The 24,630-nt window shown below is 44.5% G+C and overlaps 1 protein-coding gene across 1 annotated transcript; it reads right to left on the reverse strand.

Moving 5' to 3' along the window:
• Positions 1-1,510: 1,510 nt before the first annotated feature.
• On the reverse strand, positions 1,511-24,168 carry LOC121232860. The gene is made up of 5 exons (XM_041121328.1): positions 24,120-24,168; positions 23,700-23,776; positions 22,637-23,608; positions 19,862-19,934; positions 1,511-1,905 (listed from the first exon to the last, which is right to left on the reverse strand). Exons 1-5 carry the CDS (start codon positions 24,166-24,168, stop codon positions 1,511-1,513), a joined length of 1,566 nt encoding a protein of 521 aa, XP_040977262.1.
• Between the last annotated feature and the right edge of the window lie 462 nt (positions 24,169-24,630).

The raw sequence follows: 24,630 nt of genomic DNA on the forward strand, positions 1-24,630 counted from the left end.
GAGACATCAGCATGTTTTTTGATCAAGCCATTGGTTCCCTCAACTATACCATTAGCTTGGGGGTAATATGGGGTGTGAAACACCCATTTGATGCCTTCCCCTCCCGCCCAGTCTTGTACCACTGTGGCTGTGAAATGTGATCCGTTGTCACTTTGAATGCATTCAGGAGTAGGTAGAATACCAAACCACTCTTGCAAAACCTGAACTGTCTGGTTCCAGTGGCTGTACCAACAGCCATTGCCATAGACAATCCTGATACCACTTCCACTCCTGCCAAAAATATACTTCTTCCCATGAGATGGTTTTAAAGGACCAATGTAATCAACCTGCCACGTGCTCCAAAGAGCCTTGCCTTGTCTGATATGCTGGGCCAGAGCTTGGTTTGGGTGATTAGCCTTAAGCCTTATTCGGCATTGTGGGCAAGCTGTAAGAATTGCTTCACAGGTTTTCATAGACACTGGCCAAACAGGAGAATTATAAGGAGAATGTGTGCAACTGATGATCTCTCTTTTCTCCAGATCGTTAATTACTTCCAAAATGCCCCATTTGGCCACGGCTGGAAGGGTGTTGAGGGACACGGGTTACCTTAAATTGCAGTAGTGCAGGAGCAACCTGCAATGTTCTCACATGAATAGCCTCTGCCTCCCTGCCCCCAAAGCTCCACACCCTACTATTGGGCAGATACCATTGTCTGCCTGCCAGCACATCAAATCCCAGTATATTTCCCTCATAGGGCTTAAAGCCACCTCCACAGCTGTCATTCATTTTTTCCCCCCAGGTAGCCAAAGTTGGGTTTGAGCTATGGGGCATTTTTCTGTCGCCCCTGTCACTCCTATAATGTTTATAGCCTTTCTCGATGGTTTCATTCCCAGCTCACTAGCTTGTCGCTCGCTTTAAAACACTAATTTGGACTCCTGTATCGATTAAGAATTCTAAACTTATCTGTTTGGGGCCCACAGGAATGTGTATATAAGGCTCCTTATCAGCAGACCATTGGCAGGTATTCACCATGCTGACTGGGCAGCCTGAACCCCAAACCGCAGCTTCTAGTTTCTTAGCCCTTCCAGTTCCTCTCGCAGTGCCGCGAAAGGGTCCCGTTTCTCTTCCCGAGGGGGCGGGGTTGCTGGCGCTTCCCTTTGGTCTCCAGCTTTCCCCTCCAGCAATCCCACTCCCGGACGCCGCCAGCGGACTGCCCGTGCAGCACGGCTCGGGCTGCCCCCAGGGCCGGTGCCTTCCGCCAGAGAGCGTCCCTTCCGGGATCGCAGTTCCGACCCGACCGACCGCGAGTTCGAGACCGCTCGGGGCGGGGTTTACAACCGGCTGGGCGGACCTTCCTGCTGCCCTCCGTTAACTCCGACAGTCCCTTTTCCCGGATAGTAACAGATTCTCCTCTCTCCTTGGGGTTCACACCCCCAGCCCAGTAAGCTACTCGGGACGTTATTGACCGATCCCCGTCGGTCCATCATTCAGAAACACTCCCGGTCCCCAGTAATTTTTGCTTCATCATCACTCAACAGTATCCGGTGCGCCCCGTTAGAGAAACTCTCCACAAATACTCAGGTTCGGTTTCGCCCGGCTTGCGCGAAAACTTAGCTTGCAACTCGCCGAGTTCGGGTCCCGACCGAGGGGCCGTGCAAGCAGCGCTCCGGGGGCTCCCACCGTGCGGACCCGCGTGCCCTTCTGTTTCAATAAGGGGCCGCACGTCCCTGTCCTCCAATTCCACCTTCAGACAATCTATTTCCCCTTGCCTTTTAGCAGAATCACTCTTTCGGTTCTGTGCTTGAATCAAGCAGGCGCCCAGGAGGGCCCACACGCTGCCTTTGCTGTCTCGACTACTTCCGCGGCACAGTTCTACTCTCTCCACGACCGCTGCCGGGTCGGACCACTTCTTCGCCCAGTCCAGACCTGGGGGAGAAGGGCTGCAGCCATGCCTCCGTAATAATTCCTCCATTAACACCATCCTGCCGACTACGCCAATTTAAAACGTTACGGATGCACGACTAACCAAATCCAACAGGTGTTAAAACTCAGATTTATTCTTCAGCAAAAGTTAGTTAGAAGTCCGGTAACATTTTATAAAACCACAGGCTCAATGATGTAAAGAGAATTAATACTACACGGCCGACTCAAGAATCCCCAAGATTTAAAGTGATGGCTCAAAACGCGCGTATCACTCACCTAAAAGCTGAGGGCTCTCTCCCTCGAGGAGTTACCTCGGGCGGTGCCCCGGCCCGAGGGGAGTCCCCAACTGCAGACCCGCTGCTCCGAGGAGGACTGCCAACGTGTCCTCCGGCGGGACCCCGTTTATACCCCTGTCGAATCTGACCTGTGGTCATTTAATTCTATTGGCTAGGAGGGTCACCTCGGTGTACCTGGCGCATCTCGATTGGCCAGTTCAAATTTCAACCTGCAGCCTCCAGGGTTTCCTTCCCCTTCTCCTTCCTGGAGAAGTTTTGTTTCCTGCTGGCAGGATGGGGGGGGGGGATGTACTGCCACAAACCCCCATTCCCCATCCCCTGTGCCACTTGGGGGGAGGAGGTAGAGAATTCAGGAGTGAAGTTGAGCCTGGTGTGCTGGTTTTGGCTGGGATAGTTAATTTTCTTCATAGTAGCTAGTGTGGGGCTATGCTTTGGATTTGTGCTGAAAACAATGTGATAATGCTGAGATGTTTTTGTTACTGCTGAGCAGTGCTTACACAGAGTCAAGGCCTTTTCTGTTTCTCACCCCACCCCACCAGCGAGTAGGCTGGGGTGCACAAGAAGTTGGGAGGAGACACAGTTGGGACAGCTGACCCCAACTGACCAAAGGGATATTCCAGACCATATGACGTCATGCTCAGTATATAAAGCTGGTGGAAGAAGAAGGAAGGGGGGACATTCTTGGAGTTATGACATTTGTCTTCCCAAGTAACCGTTACGCGTGATGGAGCCCTGCTTTTCTGGAGATGGCTGGACACTGCCTGCCGATGGGAAGTAGTGAATGAATTCCTTGTTTTGCTTTGCTTGCGTGCGTGGCTTTTGCTTTACCTATTAAACTGTCTTTATCTCAGCCCACGAGTTTTCACACTTTTAACCTTCTGATTCTCTCCCCCATCCCACTGTGAGGGAGGCGAGTGAGCGGCTGCATGGTGCTTAGTTGCCGGCTGGGGTTAAACCATGACACCCGGGAAGAAGGGATGGGTGGGGGGGAAGGTGTTTTTAGATTTGTTCTTATTTCTCATTATCCTACTCTGATTTGATTGGTAATAAATTAAATTAATTTCCCTGAGTTGAGCCTGTTTTGCCTGTGATGGTAATTGGCGAGTGATCTCTCCTGTCCTTATGTTGACCCATGAGCCTTTCGTTATATTTCTCTCCCCTGTCCAGCTGAGGAGGGGGAGTGATAGAGCAGCTTGGTGGGCACCTGGTGGCTAGCCAAGGTCGACCCACCACATCAGGAGGTTTGTAAAGCTACCTACTATTTTGTTTCCTGGTCTTCTCCTGGCTGCATTTCTCATGTGTCATTACACTTATTCATGGATATGCAGCAGATTTCCAGGATCCACAAGCACATCTAGCAAAGAACTGCTTTATGCTGATTTTTCATGGAGAACAGGATCAGCGCCCAAGCAGTGACTGAGCCCCGCCAGCTCTGTCTGGGGCTCCTGACTGAACATTGCTGAGAGGCGATGTTAGGCAGTTCCTGCAGGAATCAGAGTGCTGGGCCTGGTAGGAGGCTTTGCCCAAGGCTTCCAGGGTACCCTTGTGCCAGCTGAACTGCCCTCAGAGCCAGGAAATAGTAAAATTTTGCAAAGTGTTTGAACTTTATCAGCTCAGTATGGGGATGCTGTCTGCCTTTATACTAAAGCGTTTTAACACTGTGACATCTAGCATACCTGTATGCAGGAAGTACTGTAAATAACCCAGCATACTAATAGCTGAAGTGTGGCTTTCCAGGTTCCTGACCCTATCTCACAAACAGCTGAAACTGATTTTTCAGTTATAAATTGCATGCATGTTTCCGATTAGCAGGTGTCTCCTTTCTGCCTACAGTCCTCCCTCCTACAAGTGTGTGCTCTAGATAATGCACTGGTTTTGGCCCAAATAAAATATGATGGGAGAAACGATCCAATTGGATTCATCCTATTCCTACTACTTTTTTTAGTGTTCTTCTACTACCCACTTCCTATATGCTTGCTCCAGCTTGCTTAAACCTTCATACTAAGTGCACAGCGGCAAAGAGCTTAATATCCTGCGGGGATCCATGTTTCTTCACGCTCCTCCTACATGACTTCAAAGATGGACTTTTTATGGGGCATTCCAAATAATAAGAAATCCCCACACTGACTGTGTTGACTGGCTTCTATTTTTGAGCTATGCCATCAAAAGCATCCTAGTTACTGGTCAGCACAAGCAGAATCATGCTTGTTTATTGGACTGATAAGTTAGACTGTGGTAAGAGGAAGTCATTCTGTACTTTTTGCCAGTGGCATGCTCTGATTTCCTCCTGAGCATTTCATTCAATAGGCTGATAACTGTTCACTCCAATACGAGTAGCACTACATCACAAATGCTTAAGGACCTGTTTAGATCCCACTTTGACTTCTCTTATACATCTTTATGGGAAAATTTTTAGGAACATAGATGGCTTGTACAGCAGTCCAGCTTAAATCCATCTCTAAAATGAAGAGATTAAATTGAATCCAATATTAGCTGGTATAGAAAGGTGTGGGTGGAACAGAAATAGAAAGAGAAGGCAGCATACAGATGTTCATGGAATTAATGCATACAGTCATCAAACATCTTCATGTGAATGTCAGTGAGAAAGTAGAAAAAGGTTTTGATTGTGCTTAATGCTGTGGGAAGCTGTGTGTGGCTCAAGCACGGAAGAAAGGAATAAGAGGAAGATATTTATGCATTGGTGACTTTTAAAAATTCCCTGTTGGTTTTTTTGGGGTCAGTATTAAGCCCCTGTCCATCTCATTTATTTTATAGACCCAAGTTTCAAAATGCTGATTTTTAGTGAGAGCAGTGAATAGTCAGCAGATACCCTGCACAGACCAAGTTACTTATTCTGCAGTAGTGCTAAGAGTAGAAAGTGGATCAGCATTTTTCCAGAGAGTCAGTGTGGTTAGTTGATATCCCCTAAAGATGACAGACTGTTGTGGTTACCTTTTCCTTCTTCCTCACTCTGTTCCCCCATTCTTTGATTTTTCTTTAAAACACAATAATCCCCCAGAATTGCTAAGAGCGAGCTGTCACAGTCCGTTTGGATTTCTCAAATTTACAGGACAACGTACTCTGTGATTTAAACTTTATTTCATGAGCTCATTAAGAAATACAACAAACAAACATGGGCTCAATCCCCTTTGCCCAGACTAGTCTATCATGTGAATTCACTTATTCACCACTCCAGTCATAAGGTTTCAAAACTTATAACCCGTAACTCTTAATCCATGCACTTATAAGAAAAAAAAAAAAAGAATTAGTTACCTAGCCGACAGCGAGAGTGCTCATCCTTCCTCCTCTGTCACGGTGCGGGCATCCCCTGTATCACACTGGGAAGCACGAAAGCCTCAGCAGTCCAGCTGCTGTTGGATCCACTTCAAAAACTTTTTGGGTAAGCTGCCGTTTATACCTTCCAGCTTAGAACCTTGTGACTCAACGGGAGGGGGGGTCTCCTTCTTCCCTGAATTGATGTACGTGGTTACCATGGGTTACACGGTTTACTGAGGTAGTTCCATGCCAATCCCTGTTGTGAGAAACCCTGCCACCTATTGTTAACGCCCTCCAAGTTCAGTTTGCTTCTGCCATGAATAAAATGTTCAACTGATCGTTTGGTGTCGTTTCACCTTAATTTAGCCCGATGGAATTCCGAATTCACCACGACCCTCCCTGGTCTGTCCAGCCCGGGTCGTGACCCCGTGGGAAGCCCGCACTGGAGCAGGCTCCTGGCAGGACCTGCGGATCTGTGGAGAGAGGAGTCCATGTTGGAGCAGGTTTGCTGGCAGGACTTGTGACCCCGCGGGGGACCCACGCTGGAGCAGTGTGCTCCTGCAGGACTGCACACCGTGGAAAGGACCCATGCTGGAGCAGTTCGTGAAGAACTGCAGCCCGTGGGAAGGACCCACGTTGGAGAAGTTCGTGGAGGACTGTCTCCCGTGGGAGGGACCCCACGCTGGAGCAGGGGAAGAGTGTGAGGAGTCCTCCCCCTGAGGAGGTTTTATTTCTCATTACCCTGCTCTGGTTTGATTGGCAATAAATTTATTTTCCCTAAGTCGAATCTGTTTTGCCCATGATGGTAATTGGTTGAGTGATCTTCCCTGTCCTTATCTCGACCCATGAGCCTTTTGTTATATTTCTCTCCCCATCCAGTTGAGGACAGGGAGTGATAGAGCGGCTTTGGTGGGTACCTGGCATCCAGCCAGGGTCAACCCACCACAACTGGTTTGGATTCACCCATTTAGTTTCCAAAGTCCTTCCCCAAAATCATTATTGGTAGTCGCTTATCTGTCACCATTTCTATTGGGCTAAGGTTTTCTCTGCTTCGAATTAAAGGTACAGTGTTCTTCTATTCTACAGTGCATGCTCTATAAGGGTCTCGCCTGGGCCAGGGTCTCCTGCCAGTGCGTGTGATTTTCAGTATTATAATGAGGGTAGTTCGCTTTAAAGATGCAGTTTAGCTAACTATCCAAAGTCAAGCATAAACATGATAATTAGAATACATATAGTTGACATATTTTCCAGGATGTTTCTCCTTCAAGGATAGCCAACTCCTGATTAGAAGTTCTCTAACTCGTCACTTCTGACAATCTCAAGGACGGTCATCCTGATCCTAGACATTGTGTACATATTTGGTTTTCTTAGTATGTGCAACATCTAACTTCACTAAACTCTTCATAAATTTTTAACCCTCTACTTGCTTAGATAACACTGTTGAGGAGGAGGAGTGAGCGAGCAGCTGGGTAGATGTTTGGCCCTTAGCCAAGGTTAACCCACCATAGTCACCTAAGGAACTTTCATACCCTTTGTCTAGTCTACAGAGAAAAAAAATCAATGTTTCTAAACTTGTGTTTTGGGATAGCAAGTTAGCTCTTTTAGCACAGGTGGAACCACAATCTTTTTAAAAAAGTACTTTAGTTGATTCAAGTACATTCTCAACTTCCTGGACACCCTTCAGGATGGTGTTGGGGATTTTTTTGTACCCCTCAAGGTGAATTAAACACACGATTTTGCTTAAATATAAAAAGATTTAATGAACAATGCATTGGACAGAGTCCTACTGCCATAAGCGGTTTCTACAAGGAGTCTGCAAAGATGTGTCACGAGCCAATTTCTTATATACACTTACACCTGCATTTATCATGTGAGCATCAGCATGGGGCACCTTAACCCAGTGTTTGGTTCTGTTTACTAGAAGTGGCCCCATAGCACTCAAGACAATACTGCAGCATTTCTTACCTCATCACCCAGGGAAACTTCACTCCCTTACAGGGAATCATTCTGTCTCTGGCATTCCTGCTTCCAGACAGTTTAACCACTTCTGCAGTTGAGCTTCTTGCTCTCCATGCCTTGGTCAGGAATTACCACTGCTGAGCAGTTACAATTTGAATTTCCCCTTCAGTGGCCAAAAAGGGCATGTTTTTCGAGTCACATTAGCTCTGTGAAGTAAGTTAAAGCAGAAACAATTCTAACCGTTATTAGAAATCTTGTTATGAAGCTAGGATGCCTGACACCAGGTTAGTTGGCCATAAAGGGCCTAGCTTTCCCATATGTTTACCTCAGCTAGTTAAGCACATATTAAAGGCAAAGCGCCGATACACATCAGACTCTCCAAGGAAACACAGAAACTTATAACCACAAGCCCTCTATCCTAGCACAGACAAGGTCTCTTCCCTCATGGAGAAGGTACATAAAGGATGTGGTTATGTGGCGGTTAAAATATAATGTGAAAATCTATGGTAATTTTAGACTTCTGTTGGATAGGGTTTCAATAAGAAGATGATGTTGATGAAAATATCTTCTCTGCCTTTGCTGTCCCTGAAAGGCAGGAGTAGTGTTTAAATTCAGAGCTTCCCTACTTGAGATCATTGCTGGGAATAAACACATCAGCATCTTTGTGCCGGCATCCAGATCCTGCTGGAAAACAATTTCAGAATTGGTCAGATTTGTAAAACAACTGAGCCACAAACTCTGGAATGAGCCTGTAGGAAGTGGAGATGCCCCAGCCACTGGCCCCTGCAGCAAACAGTTCTGGAATTAAGCTATGTATGTCAGCAACTGCACATCCCATTTGGCAAATGTATACTTTAGCTTATGAAAATGTGAAAAACATATTAGCCTCATAGACATAGCTGCATGTGAAGAAACTTGCAGGCAAAGAGCTTTTGATGCAGCAGTTTTTAAGTTATCATTAATACAATGACATTTATTCTGTCTCCATTATATCCAGAGCTCATATTACAAGGAAGCTTTTGAAGTGCATTTAGGCTGTAAAATTGTTACATTAAAAAGCAATGCACTAATAAAGTGTTTATTCCAGTACTCTGTACATTAATGCCTTTTTAAATAAGGATTTGCTGTGTGCTCAGCACTGATGCTGTATAAAATTTCTAGAAAAGGATTTAGTAACTGGTTCCCAAGGAGTTTGTGATAATTTTCTTTTTTCTGCTGTGACCTTCCTATCATTCCACCAGTTGAGTCCTCTCTAAAAAGTAGGACTATATTGTATCCAAGCTGCACTGCAGGAAAAAGATAAGCAGCTGCTTTGGTTAATAAGAACTGAAGTGCATGGGATTTTCTTTCTCATCTTTTTCTGGGCAAAAAGAATCTTTCTAGGAATATGACTTATATTGCAGGCAAGAAGGAGTGGTTTATGGTCAGTAGTCCCCAGGAAAATAATGATGACCCCACCATTCACAGGGTTGTCCATCATGGAACAAAGTAGAACCATGAAATTGCCACCCCTGGTTTCTTAAAAGAGCACAAATGGAATCAGGACTCAGATGAGCCTTCAGTTGTATCTGGGCCTCAAATCCAGCAATGCATAAAATAAATAGAACTTAAGCTGAGAAAGGAGAATGAGAAGAACTATTTATGCAACCATTAAGGAATGTTATTATGATACAACTAATCAGATGCACCTCTCTATTTCAGCGGAAGTAGTATTTAAAAAGGAACTAAAAAATGCTGTAGAAGATATGGAGAGTAGGATACGTGCTGCATATTTGATAAGCACAGAGAGTAGAATCAAACTGAAAACTCATCTAATCTTTCATTTTCCTTGAACCAGAACTAAACCAGGCACTATCATTTTAAGGTCTTTTTAAACTCAAATTATCACTGAACAAATGTATTTTTAAACAACATGGTGTAACTATAAAACTGGCATCTCCTATGAGGAATGACTTAAATGTGCAGGCACAACCTCTTCCACTCTTCCTTCATCCACTGCTGCTCCACTGTCCCCCTGACCCAGTGATTTACCAGCACATGCCACATACGCCCTCTTGTCTTACACCGTAATAGTGTCCCCCTGAGACATTAGCACAGACCTGATCAGAATGAGCATTTTTCTGTACTGGCCAAAGATTAGCCCCAGCTAAACTTCGTGGGTTTGGAGAGGCCCTGCCATGTCTGGCTCTCGCACTCCCACTGCAGACCACTGCACACAGTTAACCTCAGTATCCCACACACACCTGGCTCCCCTCCAGCTGCCCCCCCACTCTGCCCCACTGCTAGCACATGGATGGCCTGAGTGGCTTCCCCTCAGCTATTCTGTGCAAGGTTTAGGAAGGTGGGGAAAAGCTACTGTGCTGGAAATGTGATGGGGCCTCAGAATAGGGGCAAGGGAGGGGGAAAATGGCTCTGAAACCCCAATGTGGCTGGAGTGTTGTGCTCCATGCCTGCCCCCATTGCAGTGCCTTTTCCAGTTTTAGGGGTTTGTGTTTTCCCATGTGAACCACTTCAGGATTCCCAGACTGGTTACCACACTGCTATTTATTTGCCAGAGCTGGAATAATTACAATATCTCAGCTAACCCAAACACTTAACTGAAAATGTTTCTGCTCAGACTCTGTCCTTGGTAGAGAACGTGCGCAACAGGCTGGGGGGCGGGGGAGAATTTTATAAGTAACCAAAGTGAAGCTCCCACAGAAGTCATAGATATTTTCTGGGATATATTACAGAGTATGCTCAATGAAGATGAGGAACTCAGTGCTAAATATAAAAACAAATTACTACTCATTTGGCAGAAAAGATTCCTCCACCAATTTTACTGGCATAAATACTCAAGATGTAGGAACTATGTGGATTGTCCAGTGCATAGTTCACAAACAGTTTCACCATGTCTAGTGCACACAGGTGACTCATGGGGGGGAGTTACAAAAGTGACCCAGCCTTGGGTTGCCTTGAGGCCCTGTCGCTCTGCAGAGATGACTCATGAGGAGCTGTGTAGACAGCTTAGCCCTGGGTTGTCTGATAAACCCTAAACTAAACAGGGCAGTGGCTGCACCATTCAAAGAACCAAAACCTGAAATGAGCCTTGAAATCCCTTAACAAATAGTATGCCCTGAGTCTCAATCCAACCACTATTCAGTTGCTGAGGAAGCAAGGTAAAAAAACCCCAAAACCTGGGGGGTTTCAGCTTCAGTTTCAAATGACAACCTTGTGTATTCAAACAATCACATACCAGCAAAGGAAAGATAAGGGGAAACTCCACTCAGATATACATAATCCATTTAGGCATATATCATAATCCACTCAGGCATAGTCATACAGACCATTGCACAAGTCAGGGGATAAAAACTCTAAGATTCAGGTTGGAAAGGGGGAGTCACTTCTCCAACTATACAGTTGGCTTGCGAAGGAAACACCCCCCTCCCCCGCCTTGATCGGGATGCCAGTTGAGGTAACTTCCCTGGGATTGAAAGCCCTTACCTGGAGGGGTAAGTGAATATTGTTTATGCTTTAAGTTTGTAAACACGTGTGTGCTTGTGGTTGCTGTGAATCGCTTGTGGTTGTAATAATGTACTACTCTTGCCTTAAAAAATTGCAATAGTGCATTCCTCCATTGTATCTGTAAAACCTGCAATAGTGGTGTGTTAAGTCTGTAAGTGAAGTTCAAATAAGTTGTTTGCTTGAACCTTGCAGTTAAGTCCTTTTCTGTCACAGGAACCCATTGTAATGGGGAGGACAGTGGGAGGGGGGAGTAAATAGCCTTAATTTAGGATCAAGCAGATCCTTCAACATCTTCAGAGTCTGAACAAAATCATGCTTTTTCACACTAAGACAGGAAAATGCCCAAGCCTCAGACTTTCTTCAATGTGAAAAATGCAGAGGAAAAAAAATTTATTTATGGCAAATGATTCCTATAAGAAATAGATGCATTTCTATAGAAATAAAATGTTATTGCTAATGATTCCTACAGGAAAGCATATATACAGCAACCGGTTATGAATGGCATGATTTACTGAAGGAAAAGAAAAAGTTTAAAGAGGAAAAAGTTTCCAGGACATCTTGTATCAGAAAGATGGAGTATTGTTTTCCAATTGCAAAAAAACAAATCCTGAAGATGAAACTAAATCACTAGTACTGGTATTTGTAATGTGGTTGGTCAATGGCTTCAGAAACCTCAATTCTTGCAGGTTAAAGTGGGATTGGAGGAAAAAATATGCAGAAAACATTGTGCAAAAATGTCAATGGCTCCATGAAAACACACGTGTACTTGATTGAAGTTTTTAAGAATATTTGGCTGGCTCATATCCATGAGCCAGCAATGCACCCTCACAGCAAAGGCGGCTAATGGTATCCTGGGCTACATTAGGAAGAGCATCACCAGCAGGTTGGGGGGAGGTGATCCTTCCCCTCTACTCAGCACTGTCAAGGCCACACCTGGAGTACCATGTCCAGTTCTGGGCTCCCCAGTACAAGAGAGACATGGAATTACTGGAGCAAATCCAGTGCAGGGCCACAAAGATGATTAATGGACTGGAGGAAAAGCTGAGAGAGCTGGGGCTGTTTAGCCTGGAGAAGAGAAGGCTCAGGGGGAACTTATCAATGCGTATAAATATCTGATAGGAGGGAACGAAGAAGAGGGAGCCAGACTCTTCTTAGTAGTGCACACTGATAGGACAAGAGTCAATGGGCACAAACTGAAACACATGAAATTCCATCTGAACACAAGAAAACACTTGTTTTACTCTGAGGGTTGTCAAGCACTGGAACAGATTGCCCAGAGAGGTTGTGGAGTCTCAGTCCTTGGAGATATTCAAAATCTGATTGGACGTGGTCCTGGGCAACCTGCTCTAGGTGACCCTCCTTGAGCAGGGTGATTGGACCAGATGATCTCAAGAGGTCCCTTCCAACCTCAACCATTCTGTGACTGTCTTGTTTGTAAAAAGTAATTTTCAGCTCATTTATGTTAATGATGAAAAAAGGGAAGGCTTGAATATATACTTATATGGTTTCACTACTACTACTACTCTGCCTTCCAGTGGACATTTGCTCTCCTTGTTTAACAGCCATATGTTCAAAGGGGAGATGTATGTATGTATTGGGTTTGTGTGCAGGGTTTTGGTAAGCGGGGGAGGGGCTACAGGGATGGCTTCTGTGAGAAGCTGCTAGAAGCTTCCCCAACTCCAAGTTGGACCCTCCTCTGGCCAAGGCCAACTGTCCCTGGTTTTGGCTGGGATGGAGTTAATTTTCCTTCTAGTAGCTGTTATAGTGTTATGTTTTGAGTTCAGTATGTGAAGAATGTTGATAACACTGATGTTTTCAGTTGTTGCTTAAGTAGTGTTTAGACTAAGTCAAGGATTTTTGCAGCTTCTGATGCCCAGCCAGCAAGAAGGCTGGAGGGGCACAAGAAGTTGGCACAGGACACAGCCAGGGCACCTGACCCAAAGTGGCCAACAGGGTATTCCATACCATGTGATGTCATGTCTAGTATATAAACTGGGGGGAGTTGGCTGGGGGGATCGCTGCTCGGGAACTAACTGGGCATCGGTCGGCGAGTGGTGAGCAATTGCATTGTGTATCACTTGTTTTGTATATTCCAATCCTTTTATTATTGTCATTTTATTATTGTTATTATTACCATTAGTAGTTTCTTCTTTTCTGTTCTATTAAACTGTTCTTATTCTCAACCCACGGGTTTTACCTTTTTTTTCCGATTCCCTCCCCCATCCCACTGGGTGTGGGGGGGCAGTGAGTGAGTTGCTGTCTGGGGTTAAACCACCCACACCGACCCAATCAGCAACAGTGGTAGCGCCTCTGGGATAACATATTTAAGAAGGGGAAAACTGCAGCGGAGAGGGATGTGAGAGAAACATCTATGTAGACACCAAGGTCAGTGAAGAAGGAGGGGGAGGAAGTGCGCCAGTGGAGGTGATCCCCTGCAGCCCATAGTGAAGACCATGGTGAGGCAGGCTGTCCTCCTGCAGTCCATGGAGGTGAGCGGTGGAGTAGATGCCCACCTGCAGGCCGTGGAGGAGCCCATGCCGGAGCAGTCAGATGCCCCTGAAGATGGCCGTGACTCCATGGGAAAGCCCACGCTGGAGCAGTCTGTGACTGAAGATCGGCCCGCGGAAAGGACCCATGCCAGGAAGTTGTGAAGAACTGCAGCCCGCGGAAAGGACCCACGTTGGAGAAGTTCATGAAGGACTGTCTCCCGTGGGAGGGACCCCATGCTGGAGCAGGGGAAGAGTGAGGAGTCCTCCCCCTGAGGAGGAAGGAGCAGCAGAGACAATGTGTGATGAACTCACTGCAACCCCCATTCCTGTCCCATTGTGCCTCTGGGAGGGCGGAGGTAGAGAAAACGTGAGTGGAGTTGAGCCCGGGAAGGAAGGAGGGGTGGGGGGAAGGTGTTTTAAGATTTGGTTTTAATTCCCATTATCCTGTTTTGATTTGATTGGTAGTAAATTAAATTGTTTTTGTTTTTTTTCCCCAAGTTGAGCCTGTCTTTTGCCCGTGACCATAAGTGGTGAGTGATCCCTCCCTGTCCTTGTCTCGACCCACAAGCATTTCTTTTATATTTTCTCCTCCCCATCCCACTGCGGGGGGAGGAGGGAGTGAGCGAGCGGCCTTGTGGTGCTTTGTTGCCAGCTGGGCTTAAACCATGACAATGTATCACATCCTTTCATGGAGGCCTTGTTTCTGCTCCTTCATATTCTTGATTTTAGAACTTCTAAAATTAAACTTCTAATGGAAGTTTTGGAAGTACATGTAGAAATTATATGAAAATATGCATGTTTTATTCATTGTTTCAAAGATCCAGAAGGACCAAAGTTTAATTTTCTTTCATGAGAACTCTTCAGTGAGGAATTTTGTGCAGAAAAGATGAAGTTATGTATCTGCTCTATTCCATAGTGCCCGAGAGCCTCACAAAGCTTCACTACTCTCTCTCAGGAAGTTTGCCTTCTGTCAACATGCAATGCAAATTGGCAATGCTTATTCCTAGTCTGTGTATAGTTTGTAGGCTAAAATAATAACATGCAGGCCTGAAAAACAGGAAATCTAATTACTAGAATGATGGCAATTAAAATAATAAGGTGATTGAGAGTGCAACTATTAAACAACTAGATAATAGACCAATAAGAAGGATGTCTGGAGTCCATCAAAGGACTAAAAGAGGCCTCTACAAGACATGTGGTATTGTATGATAAATATATCCAAACATAGTACTCAAAGATGTATGGCATGAACTGAACACATGGTGCTTCTAATGACAGGTGCTTGAGTACATGCTTAGAACAAGGATAAAATAATTACCCAGTTAAAAATGTGTGCTAAATGCACAATGAAGATAACAACCAAAAGGCACGATGTAAAGTATAAGGGATTGATCAAACATAAGTCCCAGTGAGCCAATGATGCGAGACTCCTTCAGTAGCTTTCATGTCATTGTATCAACACCTGGATGCTGTTACTGAGCTCTGACTAAGAACTTGAGGAGAAACAGTTAATTGTAAAGCCACAATACATTATACTTAGTATGTCACTGTTCTTTCTGAGCAAAATGCCCTTTATGAGAGGAATAAAGTTAACATAATTTATATTAAAAATTATGATTATTATGGAAGAGAAATCAGGGTAATTATTTTTATTCCTGCCCATATTCTGGCAATGACAATTTAGTTTTCTAATGCCTGTGGGACCCTGCTGAAGAGCTCTACATGGTATTATCAACAATGCCTCAGAAAATCAGTACAGCTCACACACCAGTAGCATGCTGGCAGGGCAGCAGCAGAAAGAGAAACAGGGAAGAGCCACTTTAAATCATACACCCTTGTATGTTGCTTTTCCTGTTCCAGGGTAGTTATCAGTGTGCTAAAGTCAATGGGGTTACCTCAGAGATTAATTTAACCTATTATCTGCAGAACTTTTCAATAACCTTGTTGTTGCTATCACTTTATCGCCACTTGAAGACATTCATGGCATATGGGATGGATGTACTAAACACACAAATCCTTCAATTACTCACCAAATGCTGTGAAACTTGTAGGTGGCTTGGCACTCAAGTACTTGCAGCTCCTGATTACTAGCAGAATGCCATGTATGAGCCCACAGTGTACTTGAGAAATTTGTAGCTAAAATAATTAGCGTGGATTGACAGAGTTGAAATATTTCGGATTTTTCCATAGGTCATCACTAAATGTATATTAGGATCTGAGTGCATAATAGCTAGTTCTGAGTGTGTTTATAATATCAGGTCTTCAGCTCTTTAAGGCAGAGCCCATCTCTTACAGTGTGCTTATATAGCTCCTAACAAAAGCAGACTCCAGACACATATGGGCTCCCAAGTCTCTAGCTATTGTAAGGAAATAAATCAATTCATAAAACACAAGACTGTCTTGTCAGAGAAGGCTTTAAATAGATATATTAACCTCTGAATAAAACATTATATTGATTTAAAAATGTGTAAGCAGAAGCTTATTTAGATTTCATGTTGACAAATCACCTTTGGTAAGATATACAAAGAGGAATATAGCGTATGCTACATGTTAAAGAATTTTCAGTCATGGGTTTCTCTAGGTTTGCTTTATTAACAACTCAGAGTTGGGCCGCCACTGCAGTGAATGGCAAACCTTCCAAAATTTCTCAGTCTTATATACCTTTTTACCACCCATTATCCCAGTCCAAAGTCTTTGCAATTTTCCAGTTGATCTCAGTTCCCATGTCGCTATCATTCATCATCATCTTATCTTATCAATTCTTCTTTTGTTCCATCTGGTCATCATCCTGTGGGTTTCAAAGTCCGTCTTGGGTCAGTCATCTTCTCATCCCCTTTACTTTGAAGTCTCGTACCTACACAATTCTGAAAAAACCTCTCTGGTTGTTCCATTAACTATTCCACATTTATCTTTGTAAGTTCTACATATTTTATTCACTCCCCAGCTACTCACCTGTATCTTGCTGATTTTTTCATCTTTTGTTTGATCTGTCTCTACTGATTAGCTTGACTGGGTTTTAATCCGGTCCTGGATTGGGGCTATATGGGGGGGGCAGGCTGAGAACACTGTTCATGGCCTTGTTGAGCAGCTCTGTTGCCATTAATAACCTTAACCCATTCTATATTAATTTCTAACAGTCTTATAGTCCTAAATTTTCTAAAATCTTCTACACTAGAACTCATGTCAAAGAATTATTTAGGAAGTCCTGAGGGGAAAAGAGATCATATGAACAACTGGGAAAGTATTATAAGAAAGCAAGGGGAATATCCTGCAATATAGGTTATGACAGCTGGGACTGAGTATATTATTTCAGATCTACTTAAATTGGCTCAAGATAGCTTTGCCTCAGACTGAACCAGAAAAATAAATTGGGAAGGAGCTGCTTCCCCAGCTCAGAAGAGGATGGGAAAAGCCAGGTGGGTTTGGGATGTGCAGAAGGTATTTTGGGAGTTATGGATTAGGAGCATATAGTATTCTTGCTACTGTGTCATATTGCAGGGGCAGTTGCCATAATACCATTTGCTGCTCAGAACATTTTTCTATAACATAGCGGCAGGTCAAAACATTTATAAGAGGATTTTTCAGAGCCAATTCAAACATAACAGTACCCTGCACACAACTGCTGAGAAGCACGAGATGTAACTCACATATGCCAGCCCCAAACTAGAATTATGTTCAGTAATTTTGATGCAGCCATATGGTGTTAGACATGAGGTTCTATAAAAATCAAAGTAGTTTGTGACATTTAGTCCATCTCACCTGTACCCTTATTTTGGGACACAAAGAAAACAGAATTTGGACTGTGAAGAACCCCATTTAAAACAGAAGCTTTTGCTTGTTAGATTTTGTAGAATAGTAGAACAATTAAGACAAAACAATGACCTGAAACTATTTTCCCCTTGCCCACCAATTTTTCCATCTTAGGGAACCTGGCAGCTTTCTGTGCTCCCTCCGATGCAGAAAAGAGATTTCAGAGTCCCAAAGCAGGACTTCTGCCCTCTCCACAGCTGTCTTCCAAACTCGACTGGCAATTCAGCTGCCAGACTGAAACCAGCAAGGCCACGAACAGAAACAGGACAAAAGCACTGTGACAAAACTGCCCCTTTCAGGCACAGAAATAACTTGCCTCAAAACAGAGCTTTGGCGGTAGCTGAAAGTAGGTTGCCTAATTGAACTTGGATTGTGCATTAGTGCATCATGGGAACTACTATTACTCCCTCAGCAATTATCAGGTAGCGTTACAGAGATGTTGATCAGCACAAAACTGTTCCCAACACTGCAGGGAAGCAGAATCTGATCAGGGAAACACACTGCTAATATTTCACCCTCTGCAATGCAATGGGCCCACCTTCACTGCCTCACCTATGCTTGGCTGCGCAGCCCAGACTGTCAGGGGGAATTTTGCACAACCATTTGCCCTGATTTGGAATGGGGTTGAAAAATGAAATGCTAGAATGTCCATTACCTCTTATGGGATGGGATTTACTAAATAAATTGGAAGTGCAGATAACTTCTGAAAAAAACAAAGTTCAAGTGCATATTCCTCAGAATAATGTTGTTTTGTAGAAGGCAAGATAAGTGGGATTAAATCCCATATGTGGATATGTTCTTTGCATTAAGAATTATTATGAAACAAGAAAGAAATGCAAATTGTCAGTATCTGATTCAAATGTGTTAATGATGATGGAGGAAAAAAGACAACTGTCTTGATGTTGTTCCACCTGTAGTATTGGGAAAAGGTGTATATGAGCAGATGATGAGGAAGAGGATGTACAGTTGTTGGTTCCCTCTGATTCTAACCAGGGTAATGTCAGTGGGGGAGGGGGTGGTGAAGGTTTCAGTCCTGTTGCTGGTAGAACTTGTGCTCAGCAAAAACCCATGCTACAAGCCCCACTGTATGAGGTGGTAGGATGGTATGGAATGCCAGTGCATGCAAAGGTACCATTTTCTAATTCAGATTTGATGAACTGGAAGGAATATGCTGGGTCATACAGGGAAAATCCAGAAAAAAGTGTATCGGGCATTCCAAATGATAATTGAGAATCACAACCCAGATTGGAAGGATATACAGGTGTTACTTAATACTTTACTTCTCCCTGAGGAAAAGAGAATGGTGTTGGAAAATGCTCAGGAAGAAAATATGCAATTGAATAACAGAGATGGTCCAGAATGTTTCATGCCAGCACAAGAACCTGATTGGGACCCTAATATGGGAGCAGGACGGTTAATGATTAAGCAGTATCAACAGTTGATTCTATATGGAGTAAAACATGGAGTCCCCAGACCCAAAAATCTTGCAAAGCTGTATCAGGTGGTGCAGGGTAAAAACAAGGAACCATCTGCTTTTTATGAAAGATTGTGTGAAACAGCTTGGAAATGGACTGATTTAGATCCAGAGGATGAGGCTAACAAAGTGTCCTAGTTTCAGCTGGGATAGAGTCAACTGTCTTCCTAGTAGCTGGTACAGTGCTATGTTTTGAGTTCAGTATGTGAAGAATGTTGATAACACTGATGTTTTCAGTTGTTGCTAAGTAGTGTTTAGACTAATGTCAAGGATTTTTCAGGTTCTCATGCCCAGCCAGCGAGAAAGCTGGAGGGGCACAAGAAGTTGGCACAGGACACAGCCAGGGCACCTGACCCAAGTGGCCAACAGGGTATTCCATACCATGTGATGTCACATCTAGTATAGGAACTGGGAAGTGGGGGCGGGGAATCGCTGCTCGGGGACTAGCTGGGTGTCGATCGGCGGGTGGTGAGCAATTGCACTGCGCATCATTTGTATATTCCAATCCTATTATTATTGCTGTTGTCATTTTATTAGTGTTATCATTATCATTATTAGTTTCTTCTTTTCTGTTCTATTAAACTGTTCTTATCTCAACCCGCGGGTTTTGCTTCTTTTTCCCGATTTTCTCCCCCATCCCACTGGGTGGGGGGGAGTGAGTGAGCGGCTGCGTGGTGCTTAGTTGCTGGCTGGGTTAAACCACGACACAAAGTAACATTTACCACCTTGTTTGTGGAGCAGTTGGCACCAGACATAAGAAGGAAGCTGCAAAAGGTAGATAGTATGTCAGGAATGACAAGATCTTAACTGATTGAGATTGCTTATAAGGTGTATAATAACAAAGAAGAGTTAGAAAAAGAAAGAAAAACAAAAGGAGAAACTAAAGATCAGAAGCAAAAGGCTGCTATTTTAGCAGTAGCATTCACTCAAGCGCAAACATCCTCTAGGGAAAGGGGTTTCCCGAGAGGACCGGGCCGTAGAAGGGGATGAGGAATGGGAGGAAACACTGAGAATAGAACCCCTTTGAGGTTCAACCAATGTGCCATTTGCAAAGAAAGGGGACATTGGAAAAATGAATGTCCGAAGAAAACACTGACTTGGTCTCCCCCCTCTGCCCCTATCCCTGAGGCCAATTTACTAATGATCGGTACAGAGGATTCCAATTGACAGGGACCGGGGGCTGAGAAATTTAACTCCCCAGCCGAGCCCCTGGTTCCAGTCAAGCTGGGGAATGAAATTGTTAAATATTTGGTAGATACAGGGGCAATTTATTCTGTGTTAAATAGCTGTAAAGGACCTATGAGTATGTTCTCTATGTCAGTGGTTGGTGCCATGGGAAAGCAAGAGGTTAGGCCCTTTCTCCAACCTATGATGTGTGAAATTGGTAATAAAACATTGACGCATGAATTTTTATATATGCCAGAATGTCCATTACCTCTTATGGGATGGGATTTACTAAATAAATTGGGAGTGCAGATAACTTCTGAAAAAAACAAAATTCAAGTGCATATTCCTCAGAATAATGCCCGGGGAGCGCAAGTTTATATGTGACAGGAATCAATGGGAATCAAGGACACGAAGAATGACAAGTTGAAATCCTCTCCGAAATTATGGATGCGGTGGTCCCCTTTGTGTGGGCAACAGAGAGGCCTGGAAGAGCTAAATCAGCCGAACTGGTGAAAGTGGAATTAAAACAGGGAGCAAAGCCAGCAAGACGTAAACAGTATCCCATGAAATTAGAAGCTCGCGTGGGACTGGAACCTATAATAAATAACTTTTTCGAAGCATGGACTGCTACAAGAATGCCAATCTGAATATAACACTCCTATTCTACCTGTTAAAAAAGTCATGTTCTCAGGATATCGTTTAGTACAAGATCTAAAGGCTATTAATCAAATAGTGACTGATGTCCATCCAGTGGTACCAAATCCATACACTCTGCTGAATGTGATAGTGATTCGAATGTTTATTTTACAGTTCTGGACCTAAAAGACGCCTTTTTCTGTATTCCTCTGGAAGAACAGTCAAAAACTGTTTGCCTTTGAGTGGGAGAGTCCTACAACGGGATGCAAGATGCAGCTATGTTGGACAGTGCTTCCCAAAAATTTAAGAATAGCCCCACCATCTTTGGCAATGTACTAGTGAAGGAATTGGAACACTGGCAAGGTAAGAACTTGTTAATTACCTTGCTACAATATGTGGATGACATCTTGTTGGGGGCTGTCGTGGTTTCAGCCCAGCCGGTAACAAAGGACCACGCAGCCGCTCGCTCACTCCTCCCGCCCCCCTCCGGTGGGATAGGGGGGAGACGGAGGAGAGAGAAAAGAAAAAGAAACTGGAACCTCGAGGGTTGAGATAAGGGCAGTTTACTGGGACAACGCAAAAAAAGTTACAACAACAACGACGGTACTAATGAAAGAGTATACAGAAAAGAGTGATGCACAGTGCAACTGCTCACCACCCGGGACCCGACGCTCCGCCACTTCCCCCACCGAAAGTCGAGAGCAGGAGAGCCCTCCCCCCGGCCCACTCCCCATTTATATACTGAGCATGATGTCACATGGTATGGAATAGCTCCTTGGCTAGTTCAGGTCAGCTGCCCCGGCTATGCCCCCCCACCTCCCCAGGTTCCTGTAAAAATTAACTCTATCCCAGCTGAACCCAGGACAGGGGCAAATACCATTGAGGAGTGTAAAGAAGCAACTAGTAGTTTATTGAACTTTTTAGGTCTGGCTGGATATGGAGTGTCTCAGAAAAAAATGCAGATTGCACAGAAAAATGTGACCTAACTTGGTTTTGAAATTTCTCAAGGAGAAAGAAAACTGGGGATTGAGAGGAGGGAAGTGATTTGTCAGATTGCCCCACCCAAATCAAAAAGAGAGTTAGAGGATTTCTTGGAATGGCCGGGTGGTGTTGCCTTTGGATGCCTAACTTTGGATGATGGCTAAACCTTTGTATGAGGCTATTAAAGGACCAGGATAAGTGTTGGAATGGACTCCGGAATGTCGAAAAGGGTTTGACGATATAAAGGTTGCTCTTATGAGGGCCTCTGCACTAGGCCTCCCTGATTTGACACAACCTTTTGAGCTTTAAGTGCATGAACGAGGACATGAAGCGATGGGAATGCTTGTGCAAACTTTAGGGGACTGGAAAATGTCACGGTTGAGAAGGACAAACGACCCATTTATACCCATTATACTTGTTACCCTTGTACATATGTCTGTCCCTATTGGTCAGAAAGTTGTCAGAAGTTGTTTTTCCTCACCCCTCATTGGGTGGCTTTTTCAGGTTCCTTATCACAACTGCAAACGGTCAACACATTCCTTAAACTTAGTTTCCCAGGCATGCTTCTCGTTCTTTCTTGTTCTCTCACAGGAACACTGCAATCTTGTCAAGGTCAATATCCTCCCCAGGCCCCTCGGTCCAGCCGAGGGTCCTCCACAATTCCCCCTTTTTGTTTTTGCGCCAAATATGCCATGTGAATTGTCCGCTGCAGGGCCCTTTGCAGCAAGGACCAGCACACATGGGAGGATGCTCAATGCAATGATAATAATTGCCAATATTAATAATCCTGTTTTCAATACTCCCTTTAACCACCCTCCAATCCCCCATTGAGAGAACAAGCCATCCAACCCAAAAAAAACCCCAACATCTTCTGTCAGCTTCTGCACCTCCTTTCGCAGCTGTTGGATACTCTGGGACACTGACACCGAATGACCTGATAGGTTCATACAACACATACCATTAAGGTTTTCACAACTGTGGCCATGGGCCAACAATAGAAAATCAATAGCTGCTCTGTTTTATAGCGTAGCATGGCATATAGAATCTATATCTAGCAATAATCCAGAAAGAGCTTGTGATGTAGCATCGCTTTGCGTGCTTAGCCAGCATCCCTCTTGGCCCGTAGCATTTGCAAGTGTTACCCATACGTTCATCTTGGGCTGCAATGGTACCCATATTGCAACCACTACTCTGAGGAGGACTGCAGCAGGCGATGACACTTCTAAGTAGGGTTTTACCAGTCGTACCAGCACCCATCGCGGTCCAGTATCTGTGGAGACACAAGCATAACCTCGACCCCAGGTTAATAAGTCACAAGGTGCAGACCACTGACCCGTCTGCAGGTCCCGTATCTGAACCTTAACCCCGGGGGCCACACCAGATATACTTGTCAATGACCCAAAATGACGCAGCATTGGTGGTTGTTGAACGTCATCAGTGACCTGCAAAAAATTTAATACATACGTGGCCTTGTTAAGTCGAGCCTCCGGGCCCTCACCCATCATTCCCCCTTTTTGTTTTTGAAGCATATGCTTTAGAGTTCCATGGGCACGCTCTACAATGCCTTGTCCTGTGGGAGAATGAGGGATACCGGTGACATGGGTAATTCCCCAAAGCTGCAAAAAGATAGTCACCTTGGTAGAAAGATAGGCTGGACCGTTGTCAGTCTTAATCTGCTGAGGTACACCAGCCACAGAAAACGCTCGTTGGCAGTGTCGAATAACATCCCTGGCGGCTTCACCTGTATGAGCGGTGGCAATAACAACAGAAGAAAAAGTATCAATAGACACATGCACATATTTCAACCGCTCAAACTCAGGAATATGTGTCACGTCAGTCTGCCAGATTTGCAAGGCTCGAAGGCCTCTAGGGTTGGTTCCATAATAATGAGGTACATGGTGGCCCTGACAGTCAGGGCACGCGGCGACGATGGCACGAGCCTCAGAGTTCGACAATCGAAATTGCCGCTTTAAGGCCCGATGTCCTTGGTGAAAAAACGATGAGCTTCGATCGCCTGTTGTCTCACATTTGGTACTGGACCTATTGCCACCCCCGATACGAGAGCATCTGCACGAGCGTTCCCTTCCACAATAAAACCAGGCAAGCTTGTGTGGCTTTTAATATGCATGACATAATATGGGGAGCGGCGTTCCTGAATCTCCATCCATAACAGCTTCAACCACCCCAAATAACTTCATTTCCCACCTGACCAAGCACAGCCTTAGCCAATCTTTGAACCAAACCCGCCACATAAGCTGAATCGGTGACAACGTTTACAGGATCTGGAAAATGTGAAACACCATCCCCATTGCTCAGAGTTCTACAAACTTGAGGGGAGCCTTCTTGCTGTTCTATCTTCTGTTGCCATTGCTGGCCATCATGCCACACAATGGCTGCTCTTCCTGTTTTTTCCTGAACCGTCAGTGAACACCGTGGGACCAATCACCGGCTCTGATTGACTTAGTTGCTTTTGTGCAAAGCGTATTTGACTTCCCATTTTAATTAACGGATGAGAGGGAAGATGATACCCAATTTGCCCAGTATAATTTGCCAAGGCTGCTTGCAATGCGGAGCTATTAGCGAGACACCATTCAAAATAATCGGTTTTGACAGGCACAGTGATACATTCCGGGTCCCTGGCTATCAATTCCATACATCGAACTCGGGTCTTCATGATAATTTGGGCTAAAAGCTCAAAAAGACCTGGGGCGGTTTTGTTTGGTCTGAACGGCAAGAAAGCCCATTCTAACACATGCAATGGATCCGGCCATCAGAATTCCATTGTGCGATCATGGCAAAAGGTACCAATTTGTCTATTAATACAAAAAACCTGAATTGAAACTGTCAGATCAATTCTCCACACATGTCTATGCACAATTGCTTGTTCTACTTCTGTAATTACTTGTTTGCCTCAGGGGTTAATGCCCGTGGTGCAGCAATATCTGTATCACCCTTCAATAAATCCAAAAGTGGCTGTAATTTCGATGATGGCAACCCTAAATAGGGTCGAATCCAATGATCACTCCGGCCAATTTTTGTACATCATTTAAAGTTTTTATCTCCAATTGTAACTGAATGGGTTGTGGTGCGACCGTCTGATTTAATATTTTCATACCCAAATACAGCCACGGCTTGT

Source organism: Aquila chrysaetos (genome assembly GCF_900496995.4).
Source record: "Aquila chrysaetos chrysaetos chromosome W unlocalized genomic scaffold, bAquChr1.4 W_unloc_1, whole genome shotgun sequence".
NCBI classification, from domain to species: Eukaryota; Metazoa; Chordata; class Aves; order Accipitriformes; family Accipitridae; genus Aquila; species Aquila chrysaetos.